General features: G+C 42.9%; 2 protein-coding genes across 7 annotated transcripts; one reads left to right on the top strand and one right to left on the bottom strand.

Annotated features, from left to right (window-relative positions):
• Positions 1-192: 192 nt before the first annotated feature.
• On the top strand, positions 193-16,061 carry LOC110526263 (vacuolar protein sorting-associated protein 35). 6 transcript variants are annotated; one of them, XR_016496785.1, is made up of 17 exons: positions 193-505; positions 1,497-1,595; positions 1,836-1,932; positions 2,083-2,206; positions 2,425-2,607; positions 3,056-3,275; positions 3,863-3,946; positions 4,094-4,203; positions 4,315-4,411; positions 4,640-4,788; positions 8,331-8,538; positions 11,917-12,072; positions 12,166-12,288; positions 12,739-13,397; positions 13,557-13,796; positions 14,184-14,327; positions 14,904-16,061. XR_016496785.1 is itself a non-coding variant. In XM_021607071.3 (17 exons), the coding sequence occupies exons 1-17, from the start codon at positions 503-505 to the stop codon at positions 15,081-15,083; spliced, it is 2,397 nt and encodes a 798-aa protein (XP_021462746.2). In that variant the 5' UTR covers positions 193-502; the 3' UTR covers positions 15,084-16,061. The 6 variants fall into 6 exon arrangements, 3 of the variants coding, with proteins under 3 accessions (XP_021462746.2, XP_021462748.2, XP_021462747.2); XM_021607071.3 differs by having other exon boundaries at positions 13,218-13,397; XR_016496787.1 differs by having other exon boundaries at positions 233-505; positions 1,512-1,595.
• A 510-nt stretch (positions 16,062-16,571) lies between these two features.
• LOC100653452 (histamine H3 receptor) lies at positions 16,572-18,717 on the bottom strand. Its single transcript, XM_021607074.3, has 3 exons — positions 18,271-18,717; positions 17,900-18,066; positions 16,572-17,718 (listed from the first exon to the last, which is right to left on the bottom strand). The coding sequence occupies exons 1-3, from the start codon at positions 18,596-18,598 to the stop codon at positions 16,822-16,824; spliced, it is 1,392 nt and encodes a 463-aa protein (XP_021462749.3). The 5' UTR covers positions 18,599-18,717; the 3' UTR covers positions 16,572-16,821.
• Between the last annotated feature and the right edge of the window lie 2,639 nt (positions 18,718-21,356).

The following is a 21,356-nucleotide window of genomic DNA, read 5'->3' as shown; positions in this document are numbered from 1 at the left end:
AGCATATTTATTTACGAAAGGAATTCAGCATCAAATGTTCTACTCATAATATATTTACCTATATCACATTGTAGTAATTGGATCTCCGTCTAAATATTTGCGCTAACACTACTGCACACAGTAATTTAGCCAATGGGAGACGTATTCCCACACTTTGTTTTCGGCTCAGCCAATGCGGGCGATTCTGTGGAAAGGGAAGCGGGTCTTCACTAGTTATTAAAGCCACAAAGTCATAAACCCCGCCCATGTATACAATTTATCTTCTTAAAATCGGAGTATAAACCTAATCCTAACCTCAACCACAGTCTATGCCTAATCCTATCCTTAAATTAAGACATAAAAGCAAATAGTTGTTTTCATACATTTTTACGTCATAGTCTATTTTGACTTTGTGGCTGTGGTAACTTGTGGAAACCGGGTAGCTGGTGGATTGGTAGCAGTCACATGACTGGGAAACGATTTCAGGGTTAGCTACCAGTTTGCTGATACAAACTTGATAATCATGGTAAGTGAAAAGGCAAAAATAGCTACACTTTATACTTGTGATTATTATCCATCCAATCCTCCCATGTGAGTCATTACTTTTCGGTATTGTTTTTTTGTTATTGCTGTATGGCTGAGACTCGAAAACAGACTCAAATTGTGGGTGGTGCTAGTTAGCTACGGCCTAGTTAAAAGCCAGATAGCTACATGCTAGCTAGTAGCTGGCTAAGGCTGTAGACTAACTGTCAACATATTTCATTTTTGAAGAATCGACCCGATTCATTGATGTCTAGCATCTCTTATGGCCGATTAGTTTCATCTCTTACCTTTAAGACACGAACTTCACCAAGTCTAAGGAGTGCAGTTTGTTAGCTAGTATTTTCATGAAATGTCTAGACGCGTTAGCCAGTTAGCTATCTAGCTAACTAACGTAGCTAGTACAGATCAAAGAGGATATCGATTTTACTTAGCATATGTAACTAACTAGCTAAACTCGATTGGTTATCCGTGACAGAGAGGTCCAAATATACAAACCTGGCCACCACAACTGACGTTAGCTATCTAGTTCAATAACAAAGGTTAGCCAACAGATGTCAGTCATTGATCATTCATTCTGGTGATGCTAGAAATGAACATGGTTCGTGTGAACACATACGAATCAGTAGCGAACCATTTGATGATAGTCTGGTGACTCAGTGCTAGCTTGCAGTCTACACCTACTACACTCTTGATGAGGCATGTGACATTTTTTTCACCATTTCTAATCTTAGGCCATCCAGAGGGCTGACATTAGAATAACTATGAATTAGCTAACTCGATGTTTATGTTGGCCAGTACAGTACCACCAACCATTGAATTATTTTCCTGTGGGCATAGCCAGTTTACTGAGCATCTGAGTCAATGTCATGTCTCGGCTCCCTGTAACTGTAAACCACTGTAGCTGTAATGGTGGATGGAGTATGTCAGAGTAACATGCATGGCATTCCTCTGAGCTTCTGTGTGCTGTCTTTCAGCCTACCACACAGCAGTCACCCCAGGACGAGCAGGAAAAGCTACTTGATGAAGCTGTGCAGGCTGTCAAGGTCCAGTCATTTCAGATGAAGCGTTGCCTGGTAAGATCTACCTATTTCCTCCTTTGTGGGTCCGTTTGATTTCCTTCTCTTTTCTGTTAACAATATAGCAAATATGTATTGTGTTCTCTAACCCTCATCAGTGTATGAGAGAGACAGTGTTTCCAAGCTGCAAGTTACATTACAGCATATTTTGGAGCAGTGCATCAGGTATTAAACGAACTGTACTGTATACTCATTGACTTGTTACTTGACTTGTTTGATTGACACTTCCATCTGTAGGACAAGAACAAGCTGATGGATGCATTGAAACATGCATCTAACATGCTGGGTGAACTCAGGACCTCCATGTTATCGCCAAAGAGCTACTACGAACTCTGTATCCTTTACCTGTTGCAACCTATGGATCTCTGGTCTAGACATAGAAACAAAATGCACTCCTCATTCTCAAGATCATTTGACTGTTCTAGGCAAGTCTATGTTTGGTGTTGTTTACAATTGTGCTATGAGTCCCTAATTCTGAGTGCAGACATGGCAATCTCTGACGAGCTCCACTACCTGGAGGTGTACCTGACAGATGAGTTTGCCAAAGGCAGGAAGGTGGCTGACCTCTATGAGCTGGTTCAATATGCAGGGAACATCATCCCCAGACTGTGAGTACTCAAGCATCCTAATGATCGTTTCAGATAGTGAATAAGTGTAAATGGAAAGCTGCACATGTTCTCTTGGACTAGCCTACTTGTACATGTGATCAATCATGTGACATCAATGCCCTCCTTTAGGCAGTGCGAATCAGATGAAGGAGCTTGACCCTAAAGGAATAGGAAACAGAACAAGTAATGACCCCCTCCCCCCCTCTCCTCTCTCCCAGTTACCTGCTGATCACCGTGGGGGTGGTGTATGTTCGCTCCTTCCCTCAGTCGCGCAAGGACATCCTGAAGGACCTGGTGGAGATGTGTCGTGGGGTGCAGCACCCGCTGAGAGGCCTGTTCCTCAGAAACTACCTGCTCCAGTGCACCCGCAACATCTTGCCTGACGACGGGGAGCAGTTAGAGTAAGAACAAAGGGAGAATCTGAATTGCATACTCCTTGCATCCTCTTGCCTTGCCACCTTCATGAAACCCTTTGGAGGAGAAGGTCAGAGGGGAGGGACCTTTGGTTTTCTCATCCAATGGTTTTTGAGAAGGAGGTGAGGAAAAAGAGGACGCAATTCAGATTTTCTCCTCACGGGGCTCCCCTCGTGAGCTGCCCCTCACTCATTCTCATCGACCAATTCCCACTCGCAATCCAGGCCTCACAGTGTATTTATCAGACCTTCTCATTACGTTGTGTCCGTCCTCTGATTGAAAGAGATTTGAGCTCGTTGTTTAGCAATCATCCCAGAAGGTGTAAATGTGACCTTAGAGTTATTGATTTAATGAAAAGGCTTATATACTTCCTCTTGATATATCATGCTCCAGTTAACGAGGCAGAACTTTTGGTCCTCGTCTCTGTCTTTCCAGGGGGGAGGATGCGATGACGGGAGACATTAACGACTCCATTGACTTTGTGTTGCTGAATTTTGCTGAGATGAATAAGCTGTGGGTGCGCATGCAGCACCAGGGCCACAGCCGAGACAGGGAGAAGAGGGAGAAGGAGAGGCAAGAGCTGCGCATCCTGGTCGGGACCAACCTGGTTCGACTCAGCCAGCTGGAGGGGGTCAACGTGGAAAAGTATAAACAGGTTGGTGTTTACGTCTGCCTATATATGTATCGATGTCTAGAGCTGCACATTTGCATGTACTAGAAGTAAAATGGAACACTTGACATTAAATCTGAATGCTAATGTATGATTAATCTGAAACTGACTTGAAGACTGTGTAGTTAATATGAATCAGTATGCTTGTTTTTGTGCCACTTTTCAGATATTGGCTTGCAAATGAATTAATGTACTTGAATTGAGAGAATCATGCCATGCAGGGGAGCATAGGAACACATCATGTACTGTTCTAGAATAAAGAGCACCTATAGAATTATGTAGGGTGTAGCCTTTGTCGTTTGTCTATCGGAGGGCGTGGAGACAAGGGAAGATGATCATTGACAAGCTCCGAGAGAGGTTCTTAACCCTGAGCACCTCTTGATGTTTTATTTCTGCTATTATAACTACTTTACCTTAGAAATTATGTTTGGCAACGAGGGATGCAGCATTGGATAAAATATTACATTGAATATGTATTACAACGTGCAGAAAATAAACAAATACTTAAGTCCCTTATATCTAGAGAGGATGTCCATTGTGTTACATTGTATTTGGGTTATTTCTCTCCCCAGATTGTGCTGTCCGGTGTCCTAGAACAGGTGGTAAACTGCAGAGATTCCCTGGCTCAAGAATATCTCATGGAGTGCATCATTCAGGTAACTACCGTTTCCAGTTTGTCATTGCGTCAAGGTCTGTAGTAGGAAATGCATACGCATGAACTATCACTGATTCATCACATAGACTGGTCAAATGGAGTCACCCTGCCCTGCTGTCTATGGCCTGGCTCTCTTCTTCTATAACAGGTTTTCCCTGATGAGTTCCACCTTCAGACACTGAACCTATTCCTTCGTTCCTGTGCCGACCTGCATCAGCACGTCAATGTCAAAAACATCATCATCGCTCTCATTGACAGGTGACTCTGCTACATGCGATTTCAGTTCAATCAGTACACTACACACAGGATTGCAATTTTCCCTGGTATTGTATTGAAACACACTGACATGATTTATCTTCTCTGTTTTAGACTGGCTTTGTTTGCTCACCGAGAAGATGGACCTGGAATCCCTGCTGAAATCAAACTGTTTGATATTTTCTCCCAACAAGTAGCCACAGTTTTACAGGTAAGTGATGGAGAAAGAAAGGCTTTTCTTCTTTTTTTTCTTCTTTTTCTTTCTCCCCTGCAGATATCAATATCTCTCGCTCAAAGGACAAATTCAGGCACAAAATCGAGATCTAGTTTTCCTCTCATCGACTCAATCTCATGACCTTGATGGATGTTTAAGTAATTCAACCTAAGTAGACTACATTATATGTTATTACATATTTTGTATTTCATGTTTTCCCTCCAGTCCCGCCAGGACATGCCTTCGGAGGATGTGGTCTCACTACAGGTGTCCCTCATCAACCTGGCAATGAAGTGCTACCCTGACCGGGTGGACTATGTGGACAAGGTGTTGGAGAGCACAGTGGAGATCTTCAATAAGCTCAACCTGGAGCAGTAAGAGCACTACCATGTCCCTGTCTCAGTGTTACATAGTTGATCATGTGGATAGTTCTGCTTCTCCTTTGTTTGGTAGAGGAATTCATCGGACCAAAGATATACATTAATGGAAATTAAAATGAAATTACTTTAGCAGGGGTTGCGTAACACAGGAAAAAATAGATAAAACGCATAAGAAATATCTTGCTGCGTTTTATAAACGCAGATCTAAAATGCTTCTTATTGTAATTTCAGCTTGTCCTCATTTTGTACGTTAGTTGCACTTCTCCACTGAGTATTCATGAATGAGCATTCTGGCAGCAGACAGGGCTCTGACTGATGTGTTGCTACAGTTAAAATCGGAAGGTTACGTAAACTTAGGTTTGAGTCGTTTTTCAATCACCCCACAAATTTCTTGTTAACAAACTATAGTTTTGGCAAGTCGGTCAGGACATCTAATTTGTACATGACACAAGTAATTTTTCCAACAATTGTTTACAGACAGATTATTTCACTTATAATTCACTGTATCGCAATTCCAGTGGGTCAGAAGTTTACATACACTAAGTTGACTGTGCCTTTAATCAGCTTGGAAAATTCCAGAAAATGGTGTCATGACTTTAGAAGCTTCTGATAGGCTAATTGACATAATTTCAGTCAATTGGAGGTGTAACTCAAACTCAGTGCCTCTTTGCTTGACATCATGGGAACATTTTTAAAAATCAGCCAAGACCTCCGAAAGATAATTGTAGACCTCCAGTAGTCTGGCTGAATCTTGCGAGCAATTTCCAAACGCCTGAAGGTACCACGTTCATCTGTACAAACAATAGCACGCACGTATGAACACCATGGGACCATGCAGCCGTCATACCGCTTAGGAAGGAGACGCGTTCTGTCTCCTAGAGATGAATGTACTTTGGTGCGAAAAGTGCAAATCAATCCCAGAACAACAGCAAAGGACCTTGTGAAGATGCTGGAGGAAACAGGTACAAAAGTATCTATATCCACAGTAAAGCAAGGAAGGAGCCACTGCTCCAAAACCGCCATAATAAAGCCAGACTATGGTTTGCAACTGCACATGGGGACAAAGATCGTACCTTTTGGAGAAATGTCCTCTGGTCTGATGAAACAAAAATAGAATTGTTTGGCCATAATGACCACCGTTATGTTTGGAGGAAAAAGGGGGAGACCTGCAAGCCGAAGAACACCATCCCAACTGTGAAACTTGATGGTGGCAGCATCATGTTGTGGGGCTGCTTTGCTGCAGGATGGACTGGTGCACTTCACAAAATAGATGGCCTCATGAGGAGGGAGAATTATGTGGATGTATTGAAGCAACATCTCAAGGCATCAGTCAGGAAGTGAAAGCTTGGTCGCTATAGGGTCTTCCAAATAGACAATGACCCCACGCATCCCTCAAAAATGGTAACAAAATGGTTTAAGGTTAACAAAGTCAAGATATTGGTGTTGCCGTCACAAAGCCCTGACCTTAATCCTGTAGAAAATGTGTGGGCAGAACTGAAAAAGCGTGTGCGAGCAAGGAGGCCTACATACCTGACTCAGTTACACCAGCTCTGTCAGGAGGAATGGGCCAAAATTCACCCAACTTTTTGTGGGAAGCTTGTGGAAGGCTACCCGAAACGCTTGACTCAAGTTAAACAATTTAAAGGCAATGCTACTAAATACTAATTGACTGTATGTAAACTTCTGACCCACTTGGAATGTGATGAAAGAAATAACATCTGGAAAAAATAATTGCCACACCTTTTTTATATTTTGTATAAAAAAATGGCCCCTTTTTCTCCCCAATTTCGTGGTCTTCAATTGGTAGTGACAGTCTTGTCTCATCACTGCAACTCCCGTACGGACTCTGGAGAGGCGAAGGTCGAGAACTGTGCGTCCTCCGAAACCCAACCCCAAGCCGTACTGCTTCTTGACACAATGCCCACCTAACCCGGAAGCCAGCACACCTGGCAATGCCCAACCCGCCACAGGAGTCGCTAGAGCACGATGGGACATGAACATCCCTGCCGGCCAAATCCTCCCCTAACCTGGACGACGCTGGACCAATTGTGCGCCGCCCCATGGGTCTCCAGGTCGCGGCCGTCTGCGACAGAGCCTGGACTCGAACCAGGATCTCTAATGGCACAGCTTTACTGCAATACAGTACCTTAGACCACTGCACCACTTGGGAGGCCCCATATAACACTATTTGACGCGTTAAATACTATCAGTAGCACTGTCAAATCTGTACAAAAAGGTTTGCAAACAATCAAACACTGGCCACAAACTATGTGTTTACAATACGACGTTGGTGAAAATATATATTTTTTTTGTCATCAAAGTCTGGAATTCTCTGGATTTATGGTGCGAACCAGGGGGGAAAAAAACACACAGCCACGCCATTGAATAGCAGGCTAGTGGTTGCTTTGCAATGCTTGCAGTTAGCCACTGATTCCTTACAAACCACTCATTGTTGAATTTGCAATTTCCAACTTGTGTAATCTTTATGGCCGAGCACTGATACATTTTATCTATAATTTATCTTAATTATTTCTCTTCATATGACAAGGATTAAAAACGATTTGCCAGTAGATTGTCAACTTGATTCATAATGACTGCTAGCAAAGACTTTGAAGTAAGATGTTGACATGATCAGTCCAATCAAAGCTACAGTGCATATAACGTCATTGACGTCATTTTATTTGTGGCCGATGACCTTGAGCCTTCTTGGAAGGGCACTTGTAATATAACTCTACGGCAGGACCCAAAGGTCTGAAATCTTGGATGTCTACCCTTACTAAGGACTTAAACTTGGCGATTATGTAGTGCCCCCATGACTGACAGAACACTGAGCCAATCACGGCGCAATGCTGCTATTGTCTGCTGGCTTGCCCCACCACCACAGAAAGCACTGAGCTAGGCTGAAACACCTGCATTTTGGAGCTGCCTCACTCAAGAAAACAAAAAAGGACCATGTTTGTATGCTGCTTTATTAACTCAATGATATATATATATATATATATATATATATTTGTTTTATATTGTTTGCAAACTGATGTGACATGTATTAATGCCAAAATAACATGCAAAACAGGCAAGAAAATAAATATTTATATACCTGCCACCGATCTTGAATTAAGAGCTTGCTGAACAAACAACCGCTAGTAGAAAAATGGTAGAAAAACCTAATTCTTCAGCAAAGTGCTAGAGTAGGCTACAGTGCTTTGTTCAGCCATACTTGAGACTGAAAGGTTTACAAATCTCAGAAGAAAGCCAGTTGCAGAGTATATTTTCTCATCAAACAGTAATGAATTTTTAAAAATAAATAAAGTTTATCATCCCCATCTATAATCTCAAATCTCTGTAAGAAGTTGTATGTAATTTCTTAATGTAATTCCCTTTTTTCTTTAGACAATATATATATATAATTTTTTTTCAGCCATGTGATGTTTGGAAGTTATTATATTTCCCAATTTTCATAAATAGCTGACAAAGGAAACTGCTGTAGCTACTTCAGTATTTTCATTCTCAACGCCATTGTCTCCCCCCTTTCGAAGCATTGCAACCAGTAGCGCGGTCTCGAAAGAGTTGACTAGGCTGCTGAAGATCCCAGTGGACACCTACAACAACATTCTGACCGTTCTGCAACTCAAGCACTTCCCACCACTCTTCGAGTACTTTGATTATGAGTCCCGCAAAAGCATGAGCTGTTACGTTCTGAGCAACACTCTGGACTACAACACCACCATTATATCCCAGGAGCAGGTCAGTACACACACACACACCGACACACACACACACCAACGCACACAATGAGTAGGACACACCTACTCATTCCAGGGTTTTTCTTTATTTTTTACTATTTTTTTACATTGTAGAAAAAACAAGACATCAACTATGAAATAACACATGGAATCATGTAGTAATGAAAAAAGTTTAAAACAAATCCAAATATATTTGAGATTCTTCAAAGTTGTCACCCTTTGCCTTGATGACAGCTTTGCACAATCTTGGCATTCTCTCAACCAGCTTCATGAGGAATGTTTTTCCAGCAGTCCAACAAGGAGTTCCCACTTATGCTGAGCACTTGTTGGCTGCTTTTCCTTCTCTCTGCAGTCCAACTCATCCCAAACCATCTTAATTGGGTTGAGGTCAGGTGATTGTGGAGGCCAGGTAATCTGATGCAGCACCCCATCACTCTCCTTCTTGATCAAATAGTCCATACACAGCCTGGAGGTGTGTGTTGGATCATTGTCCTGTTGAAAAACAAATTATAGTCCCAGTAAGCGCAAACCAGATGGGATGGCGTATCACTGCAGAATGCTGTGGTAGCCATGCTGGTGAAGTGTGCCTTGAATTCTAAATAAATTACTGACAGAATCACCAGCAAAGCAGCATCACACCACCACCTCCATGCTTCATGGTGAGAGCCACACATGCGAAGATCATCCGTTCACTTACTCTGCGTCTCACAAAAACACAGCGGTTGGAACCAAAAATCTCAAATTTGGACTCATCAGACCAAAGACAGATTTCCACCTGTCTAATGTCCATTACTTGTGTTTCTTGGCCCAGGTGTAAGTCTCTTCTTCTTAGCACTCAGCAATTCGACCATGAGGCCTGTTTCACGCAGTCTCCTCTGAACGGTTGATGTTGAGATGTGTCTGTTACTTGAACCCTGTGAAGCATTTATTTGGGTTGCAAATTTTCAGATTGACTGACCTTCATGTCTTAAAGTAATGATGGACTGTAATTTCTCTTTGCTTATTTGAGCTGTTTTTGCCATAATATGGACTTGGTCTTTTACCAAATCGGGCTATCTGCTGTATACCACCCCTACCATGTCACAACACTACTGATTGGCTCAAATGCATTAAGAAGGAAAGAAATTCCACAAATTAACTTTTAACAAGGCACACCTGTTAATTGAAATGCAATCCAAGTAAGAACCTCATTGAAGCTGGTTGAGTGCCAAGAGTGTGCAAAGCTGTCATCAAGACAAAGGGTGGCTACTTTGAAGGATCTCATCTAAATATATTTTTTATTTAACACTTTCTTTGTCGCTACATGATTCCATATGTGTTATTTCATAGTTTTGATGTCTTCACTATTATTCTACAATGTAGGAAATAGTACAAATAAAGAAAAACCCTTGAATGAGGAGGTGTGTCCAAACTTTTGACTGGTAATGTATATCCCATTTCTTACATCAAATGCGTTTTAAGGTGCTTTTGACCGGTATTGAACTTTTGACCGGTATTGTACACACAAACACGTACTGATATGTGCTACTTATGTTTTTGCACATTGAGCTGTGTTCTTTCTCATAAGGGTTTTCTTGTTGTTGGGCTCTTTTCACCTTACTTTGTTTAGGTAAGCATGAACAAAAGGCTCTTTGTATTGTGTACTTCCATGCAGTCTGGCTACTTATTTTCATCAATTCTCTTCTTCAAGATATTGGCTGTTAAAGTCATAATAACCTTTTCTAACTTTTCAATTTGGAAAAGGTCAATGTGAACAATGATTCAGAGCACCAGCCTTTTCTAAGAGCGCTCTTAGTGGGACTCCAGGAGATCATTGATTTCCCAGTAATGCCATAAGAGGCCTTTTTAAAAGCCTCCCCCCCCCCCCCCCCCTAACTTATATAACTATCTTCACCCATACCTTTTTGGCCACGATATAACTTCAACTCCATTACAATATACTTGCAGTCTGGTGATTTTTGTTGTTGTTGCCACTAATAGCCCTTTCCAGTCTGCTCAAGAAAACTTGTTGATGATACAGTGCTTTCAGAAAGTATTTACACTCCTTTTTACACATTTTGGTATGTTACCAAGTGGGATTTTTTATTTATTTAATGGTCCTTTTTGTCAACAGTCCATACAATATTCTGTAATATCATTTGTAAAATTCTATGATTTTGAAATTTATATAAAATTTTAAAAAGTACACATTTCTTTTATTAGATAAGTATTCAACCCCCTGAGTCAATACATTTTAGAATCACCTTTGGCAGCGATTACAGCTGTGAGTGTTTTGGGGTAAGTATCTAAGAGCTTTGCATACCTGGATTGAACAATATTTGCCCATTTTATAATTCTTCAAGCTCTGTCATGTTGGTTGTTGATCATTGCTAGACAGTCATTTTCAAGTCTTGCCATAGAGTTTCAAGCCAATTTGGCAAAACTGTAACTTGGCTACTCGGGAACATTACATGTCTTCTTGGTAAGCAACTCCAGTGTAGATTTGGCCATGTATTTTAGGTTATTTTCCTGCTTAAAGGTGAATTTTTCTTCCAGTGTCTGTTGGAAAGCAGACTGAACCAGATTTTCCTCTAGGATTTGCCTGTGCTTGGTTCTATTGTGTTTAATTTTTGTCCTAAATAACTTCCTAGTCCTTCCTGATGACAAGCATACCCATAACATGATGCAGCCTCCACCATGCTTGAACATGTGAAGAGTGGTACTCAGGGATGTGTTGTGTTGGATTTGCCCCCAAACATAACGCTTTATATTCAGGACCAAAAGTGCATTTCTTTGCCACATTTTTAGCAGGATTATACTTTAGTGCCTTATTGCAAACAGGATGCATGTTTTGGAATATTTGTATTCTGTACAGGCTTCCTTCTTTTCACTCTGTCAGTTAGGTTAGTATTCTGGAGTAACTACAATGTTGTTGATCCATCCTCAGCTTTCTCTTATCACAGCCATTAAACTGCAACTGTTTTAAGGTCACCATTGGTCTCATTGTGAAATCCCTGAGTGGTTTCCTTCCTTTCCGGCAACTGAGTTAGGAAGGATGTCTGTATCCGTGTAGCGACTGGGTGTATTGATACACTATCTAAATGTAATTGATAACTTCACTATGCTCAAAGGGATATACAGTGTCTGCTTTTTAAAAAAACTTGACATAACAAAGGAGTTGAATACTTTTCATTATTTTTTATTTATTTTTATCTAAAGACAAAAGTACACTTTTTACATTGTGTGGTATTGTGTGTAGGCCAGTGACACAATCTCAATTTGATCCATTTTTATTTCAGGCTGTAACAACAATATGTGGAAAAAGTCCAGGCGTGTGAATACTTTCTGAAAGCACTGTAAATATCTCACTGCTGAAGCACCGCTTTCTCTCTCCCTCCAGGTGGATGCCATCCTGTCCCTGGTGTCAACACTGATCCAGGACCAGCCAGACCAGCCTGCTGAGGACCCAGACCCAGAGGACTTTGCTGAGGAGCAGAGCCTTGTGGGTCGCTTCATTCATCTGCTGCTTTCCGATGACCCCGACCAACAGTATCTGGTAAGCTTTGCTTCCCATACAGTTGAATTCCGTCACAGTATCAATGTGTTTTCAGGAGATGTGTTTCATGGAGGGCTCCGTCATGTTTTTCAGATCCTGAATACAGCCAGGAAGCACTTTGGTGCTGGGGGGAACCAGAGGATTCGCTACACTCTTCCACCGCTGGTGTTTGCTGCCTATCAGCTGGCCTTCCGCTACAAAGAGAACTCTTCATCAGTACGCCACGTAACCCTTACCCTAACTTTTCTGAACAAAAATATAAACCCAACATGTAAAGTGTTGGTCCCGTTTTTCATGAGCTGAAATGGAAGATCCCAGAAATGTTCCATACACACAAGTGTACAAGTCTCTCAAGTGTTGTGCACAAATTTGTTTACGTCCCTGTTAGTGAGCATTTCTCCTTTGCCAAGATAATCCATCCACCTGACAGGTGTGAGATATAAAGACGTTGATTAAACAGCATGAGCATTACACAAGTGCACCCTGTGCTGGGGACAATGAAAGGTCACTTTAAAATGTGCAGTTTTGTCACACAATGCCATAGATGCTTCAAGTTTTGAGGGAGTGTGCAATTGGCATGCTGACTGCAGGAATGTCCAACAGAGCTGTTGCCAGATAATTGAATGTTAATGTCTCTACTATAAGATGCCTCCAATGTTGTTTTAGAGAATTTGGCAGTACATCCAACCGGCTTCACAACCGCAGACCACGTGTTACCACGCCAGCCCAGGACCACCACATCTGGCTTCTTCACCTGTGGGATCGTCAGGGAGGGGGGATGCTGAGGAGTATTTCTGTCTGTAATAAAGCCTTTTTGTGGGGGAGAAACTCATTCTGATTGGCTGGGCCTGACTCCCCAGTGGGTGGACCTGGCTCCCAAGTGGGTGGGCCTATGTCCTCCCAGGCCTACCAATGGATGCGCCCCCTGCCCAGTCATGTGAAATCCATCGATTAGGGCATAATTTATTTAAGTTGACTGATTTCCTTCTATGAACTGTAACTCAGTAAAATCTTTGTAATTGTTGCATTTACATTTTTGTTCAGTATTCATATTTTATTTTTTTACGAAGTTATGAAGAGGATGATTTATGATAAACAGGAAGGTGGATTTGAACTGTTTCCTCTTTGTTGGACACGTCCCACAGGATGATAAATGGGAGAAGAAGTGCCAGAAGATCTTCTCGTTTGCCCACCAAACCATCAGTGCCTTGATCAAGGCTGAGCTGGCTGAGCTGCCCCTCAGACTCTTCCTACAGGGGGCGCTGGCCGCAGGAGAGATTGGCTTTGAGAACCACGAGACTGTGGCCTACGAGTTTATGTCACAGGTACAAGGGACAAAATGGTTTGAGTGTTAAATATTGTAGGGAGGAGGTCACTGCCCCTCTTCGCCTTAGGTTTACTTGTGCCCTGTGTTGGCAGCATTGACATTTTTCTATATCTGTTTTCTCTGAGAATCATAACATACGACTGCCCCCCCACCCCAGGCCTTCTCCTTGTATGAGGATGAGATCAGCGACTCCAAGGCTCAACTAGCAGCTATCACGCTGATCATCGGCACGTTTGAGAGAACAAAATGCTTCAGCGAGGAGAACCACGAGCCCCTGAGGACACAGTGTGCGCTCGCTGCCTCCAAACTGCTCAAGAAGCCAGACCAGTGTCGGGCCGTCAGCATCTGTGCACACCTCTTCTGGTCCGGACGCAACACTGAAAAGAATGGAGAGGAGGTGGGGGTTGTGATCACAAAGAGGATAAATATATAATTATTGTGTTAAATACAGTGCCGTTCTAAAGATGATGGTGTCACCATAGTAACAGACATGCAGTAACAGTCTAGTAACCAAGTATTGAGATTGATTGCCTTGCTTTGTCTTCTGCTCTGATGAGATGTAAAAAATTTTTTAAAAAAAATCCCCATATGACAAGCAGGGTGGTAATTCTAAGGTTCCTTGCTCATAATGACACATAATCAAGAGTATTGAAGCGTGGGAAATCCAGTAAGAGGTTCTCTTTGTTCTATATTTATATTCAGAGTTTCAACTTCCTCTTCATCACAGGGGGCGTGTGTGTGAATGCGTGGTAAAATAGTTTTACACCACCGTCTTTGTCCTCAGATTCTTGACGGGAAGAGGGTGATGGAGTGCTTAAAGAAGGCCCTGAAAATCGCCAATCAGTGCATGGACCCGTCATTGCAAGTGCAGCTCTTCATTGAGATCCTGAACAGATATGTCTGTTTCTACGAAAGAGAGAATGATGCGGTATGTGCACATTTCTTCCCTTTTGTCCTCCTCGTCTATACTACCACTCATTCCTGACATGCTTTTTAAGAACCAGGCTTGCATTATGAAATCCTGACGTCTTTTCAACGCACTTCAAGTGCAGACGGTCACATTGAGCTGCCTGGAGTGACGCCATCCAATCTCCCGTGTTCTCTGAGTTTTTTGGAACAGTATTGGGACTTGCTAGCACACCAAGGGGACGCCCACTCTTTGGTGGTTATTTACCAGCGCAGCAAGGAGGGAAGGACAGGAGGCTACAGCTCACCCACCCACTCTCCCCAGACAGACAGTTGGGGTGTCTTACAGGGTGTTTTTCTTAACATCTAGAGAGGGTACTAGACCTCCAGGGACTGAGAACAGGGGCTCCATAGTCAGAACAATTTGAGACACTGATGACATTTTTTTCCCCCCTAAATCATGATATAACTTTTGTCTTATAACTGAGTATATTTCTGCATATCTACAGTAGGTAATATGTACTTTTTTTTTCTCTCACTAATTTCAATTTATTTGAAATTATTATTCGAAATCATGAGATGTCTTGATCCCCTGTAGGTGACGGTCCAGGTTCTGAACCAGCTGATCCAGAAGATCCGAGAGGACCTGCCAAACCTGGAGGCCAGCGAGGAGACGGAGCAGATCAACAAACACTTCCACAACACACTGGAGCACCTGCGTCTGCAGAGAGAGTCGCCGGAGGCTGAGGGGCCTGCTTATGAGGGCCTGGTGCTGTAGGACTCGCTACACTTATAAATATCTATATATATATTTACACACACATGTACACTCACACCAGGGTATTCCATCCATTGGGAAAAATGCCAACCCCACCAACAACACCTGCCTTCCATCTCTCTATTTCTTTCTCTTTCTATCTTTTCTCCTCTTACTCTATTTCCTTCTATCATCCCCCTTTATTTCATGTTACCATTTTTAGCATAAGGTGTTGCATTTAAAGGTGTTGCTTTTGAGAATACATGGTGTACAGGCTGCAGTTTGTCTTGCACTTCCTGTGTGTTGTCATTCCATCATATTTGACCATTTCTGTTGTCCGTCGTCACCCTCAGAAGGCGAAGATATAGCCAGTGGAAGCTCATGTTTAAAGTTTGTACCCTACTCATCTCCTCTGTCTGTACGTCATCATGATTTCATGGTCATGCAAAAGAAAGAAATTGCCTGCTTTTATGTCTCATCATTACTAGGTCGTACTGGGGGAGAGTTATCCCATTGACCTAACGCTGTGACCCAACAACCCCTTCTCCTCCATGGACTAACACCTGGGCAGTCGGCTGTAGATTTTCCTTTGCCCTCCTCTTTCTCTCTCTCTCCTCAACTGCTTCACTCATTTAGCTTGAGCTTTTTTTTTCTGGTTGCGGCCTTACTTCTGTGGTTGACAGCCATTTCTAGAGAGTTAAGCGGCGTGTGTTGGTGCATGCTTTTACATAGACCTGCTCTGGATATCTCAATGAGTGGTAGGAGGAACTGATGTGTATGATACCCCTTTGCCACTGGCGCTACTAAAGTGGCAGCTAACCTTAATTTCTTAGATGTCCACATTGATTAAAAGATCTCTGCTGGGGTTGGGTTCTATTCATCTCGTTGTCTTCTGGATTCTGAACCCTATCTATTGTATGTATGAGCTACTTGTAAATCAGCAAAAACAGAATAAATATCATGTCGTTTGCACAAATAAACAAATTGATATTAACCCTACATGTCTATAACTTGGTGTCCATCTTCTGTTATGCTGCAGGTAACTAGCCTCTGGTTTTGAATTAATACTGAGTCGGTGCACTGAGAGAGATTCACGTTAGTGAATGGGATCGACATTTGTTTGCAAAATGGTCACCCTTTTATGAAAGACAAGGTTATTATGAAAGTTATATTTTTTAGAAACACTTTCGGTGTTTTCTACTATTTAGTTTGGATGGTCAAGGTTGTGTTGTGACTCATGCTTAACAAATGAGGACCAATTAGCTATCTCCTGTCTATGGCTGTTATTCAGTTTTACTTCATCCGTTGCTAGGTGACTGTTCAATGGAGACAGTCTCTCGTTGATGGCCCACGGAATAACAATCACAGCTGAGAACATGTTTTTCTTTGTCATTTAGCGGCATTTTGGTGCCTATATAAAGGCTAACAGACGGTATGTGTTGCAAAAAGGTTTTGAACACTGTTGCCTGAAGTCTAAGGTAGACGCCAGGGTAATAAACATATTGGAGGTGAGCTGCTGCATGTCTTTTATTGTTCAACATAAAACAGACATTACATTTGTTGTAAAGGTAACTAATACACGTTGTAAGATCTGCAAACAAGCACATGCTACACAGAAATACAAAACAATATTCATGGTGACCGTCTGTACCCAGTGCAACACTCGTATGACCTGTCCGCCTACACTAACATCATGAGACAACTGATTATGTAAAACTGTCAGAACAAGGCCATAGTTGTCAGTGCAATTTGGTCATGCTTAATACATTTGTTCCATATACTGTGGCTGAATTTTAATCTTGGTGGTACAAAGCAGTTTTCTGAAAGCCTTTCTGAAGCTGGTATGACACAGCGGGTAAAGGACAGGGTTGATGGAGGAGTTGACCCACAGTAACCAGAAGGAGATTTCATACAGGTAGTGCTGGACACATTGGGCATGGCATGCTGCACGAATGATCATTAACAGTGTGTAGGGAGCCCAGCACAGGCCAAATACACACACAATCACTGCCAGGGACTTGGCAACCTTCTTGTCCTTTGAGAGACGAAAACGACTGGCAGCTACTTCAGATTGGCTGCGCTGTTTACTGAACGAGTGCTCCGCTGACTGGAACCGCGTCCTCCTGGAATGCTGAACCACATCACCCACTTGCAGTGGAGGAAGGTCCAGAATCGTGCTGTCCTTACTTGTCTCATGGTTGCTGTTCCCAGTTACTGCTGACACTTTAGCAGTAGATAGAATACCTCCTAACCTGGCAGCATTGTCTGGGATCCTTTGGGCTTCACCTTCCACTGGTCTGACGAAGAATACATGCTGAACTCCAGCTTTCAGTGCCTCCATCTCACAGTCCCCAGGCCCCTCGACAGGCTGCTCATCCCTAACCTGGTTCCGCCTCCTGATGTTGATGTAGATGCTGATGTTGAAGTACATGACAGTAACAAAGGGGGTGAAAAACTCAACAGTGGATGCTGTCATCAAGAAATACCAGTTGAAGTAAAACTCTGCGTGGCACTGTTTGTCGGGCACCACGCTACTACCAGCGATGTATTCCCAGATAATGATCGCTGGCCCATAGAGTAGGAAAGCAGCCAGCCACACACTCAGCATCTTCAGAACAGCCTCCCGGGTCACACCTTTTTGACACCTGTAGCTCACCTGATACAGAAAGAAATGAATGGTGACATTATTGAAATGGGGTGTACACAGGTTCTTGGTGCTCTAAAGAAAACCTTTCAATTCTGATATTTTTACATTTCATTACTTTCATATCACTCGCAGACAGTTGAAAATGAAACCTGCTGCAGGAAAGGATAATCATGCGTAAATGTTTTCTCACCGCTCGTGTGACAGATATAAATCTGTCGAAGCTGATCAGGACGATGTTGAACACTGATGCAGTGCATAAAGTATAGTCCACCACCAGCCATATCTTGCAAAGACCTCGTCCGAGTCGCCACTCACCGGTAATGACATAGGGGATATACGCAGGAATACAAAAGCCGCCTGCAGGTGGGATGGAACACACATTTTACGCACGACTATTAAGCACGCATTTGAAACGCGTTCAGATATTTTGGCAATATAAAACAGTACAGAGAGAAAATATGTATGGGTAGCAGTAGCTTATGAATCATGCACAACAGTATGTATACCTTTACAACAATGGCACACGATGTATTTGCTCACACAATACATTTACGCACTCACCAACGAGTAAATCGGCTATGGCCAAATTCAAAAAGAAAAAGTTCCCTTGAGTTTGCAAACTTTTCTCCACCGCAAAGGCTAATATTACAAGCGCGTTGCCGAGCACAGTGGCGAAGACAAGAAGCGTCATGAGCACGGCCAAGAACACGGAGGTAGACGGAGAGAATTGTCCATATTGCGAACGTGGGTTCCCAGGCATCTCCATATCACCAAGCGCCGTGGCGTTTCCCTGGGTAACCACAGACCAGTTGAGCATCTCATTCGATTTCCAATGCGAAGTGACGGCCATGGAAGTTCCAGCACCCAGTAATAAAGATTCGGGTTGCATTGTCCCTACTTTTATTAATTTTTATATTAGCTTAACCAGCCAACTTCAATAGCATGGTAAAGTTGTTTAAGCTGACATTCCATGGGGTTCGTGTGAAGACTGAAAACGAAGAGGAAGATGCCGTTTTTATAGGCTGCAGCCTACATAAAACGAGAGCTGCGTTTTTATTGGTTGTTTTGCAGTGCTTGTGAGAACTGAAAAAACAGGACATATGATTCCTATCTCTTATGTCTGTTTGAGCAGATAGTATATAAAGACAGTGAAATAAAGATTAGAATAGTTAATTCCTTAGAATACACAACATTTGAAGGCATATGTGGTTTTCTGTATTTCTTTCTAAACATAATTTTTGCTGTTAGAAAATATGAATTTCCAAGGCAAAAATAAATTAAAATGTAATGTCTGGAAGGTATTCTCATCTAATTTCATATTAATATTAATATTGTGGCTGGCTTTGCAAACTAAACAAAAATATAAACGCAACATGCAACAATTTCAAAGATTTTACTCCGTTACAGTTCATAAGGAAATCATCCATGGATTTCACATGACTGGGAATAGAGACAGGCATCTGTTGCTCACAGATACCTTAATAAAGGTAAATCAAATCAAATCTTATTTGTCACATGCGCGGAATACAACAGGTGTAGCACTGTGAAATGCTTACTGACAAGCCCTTAACCAACAATGCAGTTTTAAGAAAATCCCCCAAAAAGTAAGAGATAAGAATAACAAATAATTAAAGAGCAGCAGTATATAACAATAGCGGCGCTATATACAGTCGGTAACAGTACAGAGTCAATGTGTCAATGTTCGAGGGGCACCGGTGTCAAGGTAATTGAGGTAATTATGTTTGCCGTGCGGTAGCAGAGAGAATAGTCTATGACTAGGGTGGCTGGAGTCTTTGACAATTTTTAGGGCCTTCCTCTGACGCCGCCTGGTATAGAGGTCCTAGATGGCAGGAAGCTTGGCCCCAGTGATGTACTGGGCCGTACGCACTACCCTCTGTAGTGCCTTGCGGTTGGAGGCAGAGCAGTTGCTGATACCAGGCAGTGATGCAACCCGTGCTGTCAATGGTGGAGCTGTAAAACCTTTTGAGGATCTGAGGGAACCCATGCCAAATCTTTTCAATCTCCAGAGGGTGAATAGGTTTTGTTGTGCCCTCTTCACGACTGTCTTGGTGTGCTTGGACCATGTTAGTTTGTTGGTGATGTGGACACCAAGGAACTTGAAGCTCTCGACCTGCTCCACTATTAGCCCCGTTGATGGGAATTGGGGCGTGCTCGGTCCTACTTTTCCTGTAGTGCACAATCTTCTCCTTTGTCTTGATCACATTGAGGGAGAGGTTGTTGTCCTTGCACCACACGGTCAGGTCTCTGACCTTCTCCCTAAAGGCTGTCTCATCGTTGTCGGTGATCAGGCCTAACACTGTTATGTCATCAGCAAACTTAATGGTGTTGTAGTCGTGCCTGGCCGTGCAGTCATGACTGAACAGGGAGTACAGGAGGGGACTGAGTACGCACTCCTAAGGGGCCCCCGTGTTGAGGATCAGCATGGCGGATGTGTTGTTACCTACCCTTACCACCTGGGGGCAGCCTGTTAGGAAGTCCAGGATCCAGTTCCAGAGGGAGGTGTTTAGTCCAAAGTGTCCTTAGCTTAGTGATGAGCTTTGAGGGCACTATGGTGTTGAACACTGAGCTGTAGTCAATGAATAGCATTCTCACATAGGTGTTCCTTTTGTTCAGGTGGGAAAGGGCAGTGTGGAGTGCAGTAGAGATTGCATCATCCGTGGATCTGTTGGTACAGTATGCAAATTGGAGTGGGTCAGGGTTTCTGTGGTAATGGTGTTGATGTGAGCCATGACCAGCATTTCAAAGCATTTCATGGCTACAGACGTGAGTGCTACGGATCGGTAGTCATTTAGGCAGATTACCTTAGTGTTCTTGGGAACAGGGACTATGGTGGTCTGCTTGAAACATGTTGGTATTACAGATTCAGACAGGCAGAGGTTGAAAATGTCAGTGAAGACACTTGCCAGTTAATCAGCGCAAGCTCAGAGTACATGTCCTTGTAATCCGTCTGGTCCTGTGAATGTTGACCTGTTTAAAGGTCTTACTCATATCGGCTGCGGAGAGTGTGATCACACAGCTGATGCTCTCATGCATGTTTCAGTGTTACTTGCCTTAAAGCGAGCATAGAAGTTATTTAGCTTGTCTGGTCGGCTCGTGTCATTTGTCAGCTCTCGGCGCTGGTGTTTGATGGTTCGTCGGAGGGCATAGTGGGATTTCTTATAAGCTTCCGGGTTAGAGTCCCGCTTCTTGAAAGCGGCAGCTCTACCCTTTAGCTCAGTGCAAATGTTGCCTGTAATCCATGGCCTCTGGTTGGGGTATGTACGTACAGTCACTGTGGGGACAACCTCCTCAATGCACTTATTGATAAAGCCAGTGACTGATGTGGTGTACTCCTCAATGCCATCGGAAGAATCCCGGAACATATTCCAGTCACTTTTTTAAAGACAGAGTCACTGGTGCTTCCTGTGGTAGGAGCGTGGATCAGAAAACCAGTCAGTATCTGGCATGACCACCATTTGCCTCTTGCAGCATGACATTTCCTTTGCATAGAGTTGATCAGGCTGTTGATTGTGACCTGTGGAATGTTGTGCAAATCCTCTTCAATGGCTGTGCGAAGATGCTGGATATTGGCAGGAACTGGAACTTGCTGTGGTACATGTCGATCCAGAGCATCCCAAACATGCTAA

Source organism: Oncorhynchus mykiss, chromosome 6 (genome assembly GCF_057628025.1).
Source record: "Oncorhynchus mykiss isolate SJ-2025 chromosome 6, ASM5762802v1, whole genome shotgun sequence".
Taxonomy (NCBI): domain Eukaryota; kingdom Metazoa; phylum Chordata; class Actinopteri; order Salmoniformes; family Salmonidae; genus Oncorhynchus; species Oncorhynchus mykiss.
This window is presented reverse-complemented; position numbering and strand designations above follow the sequence as displayed.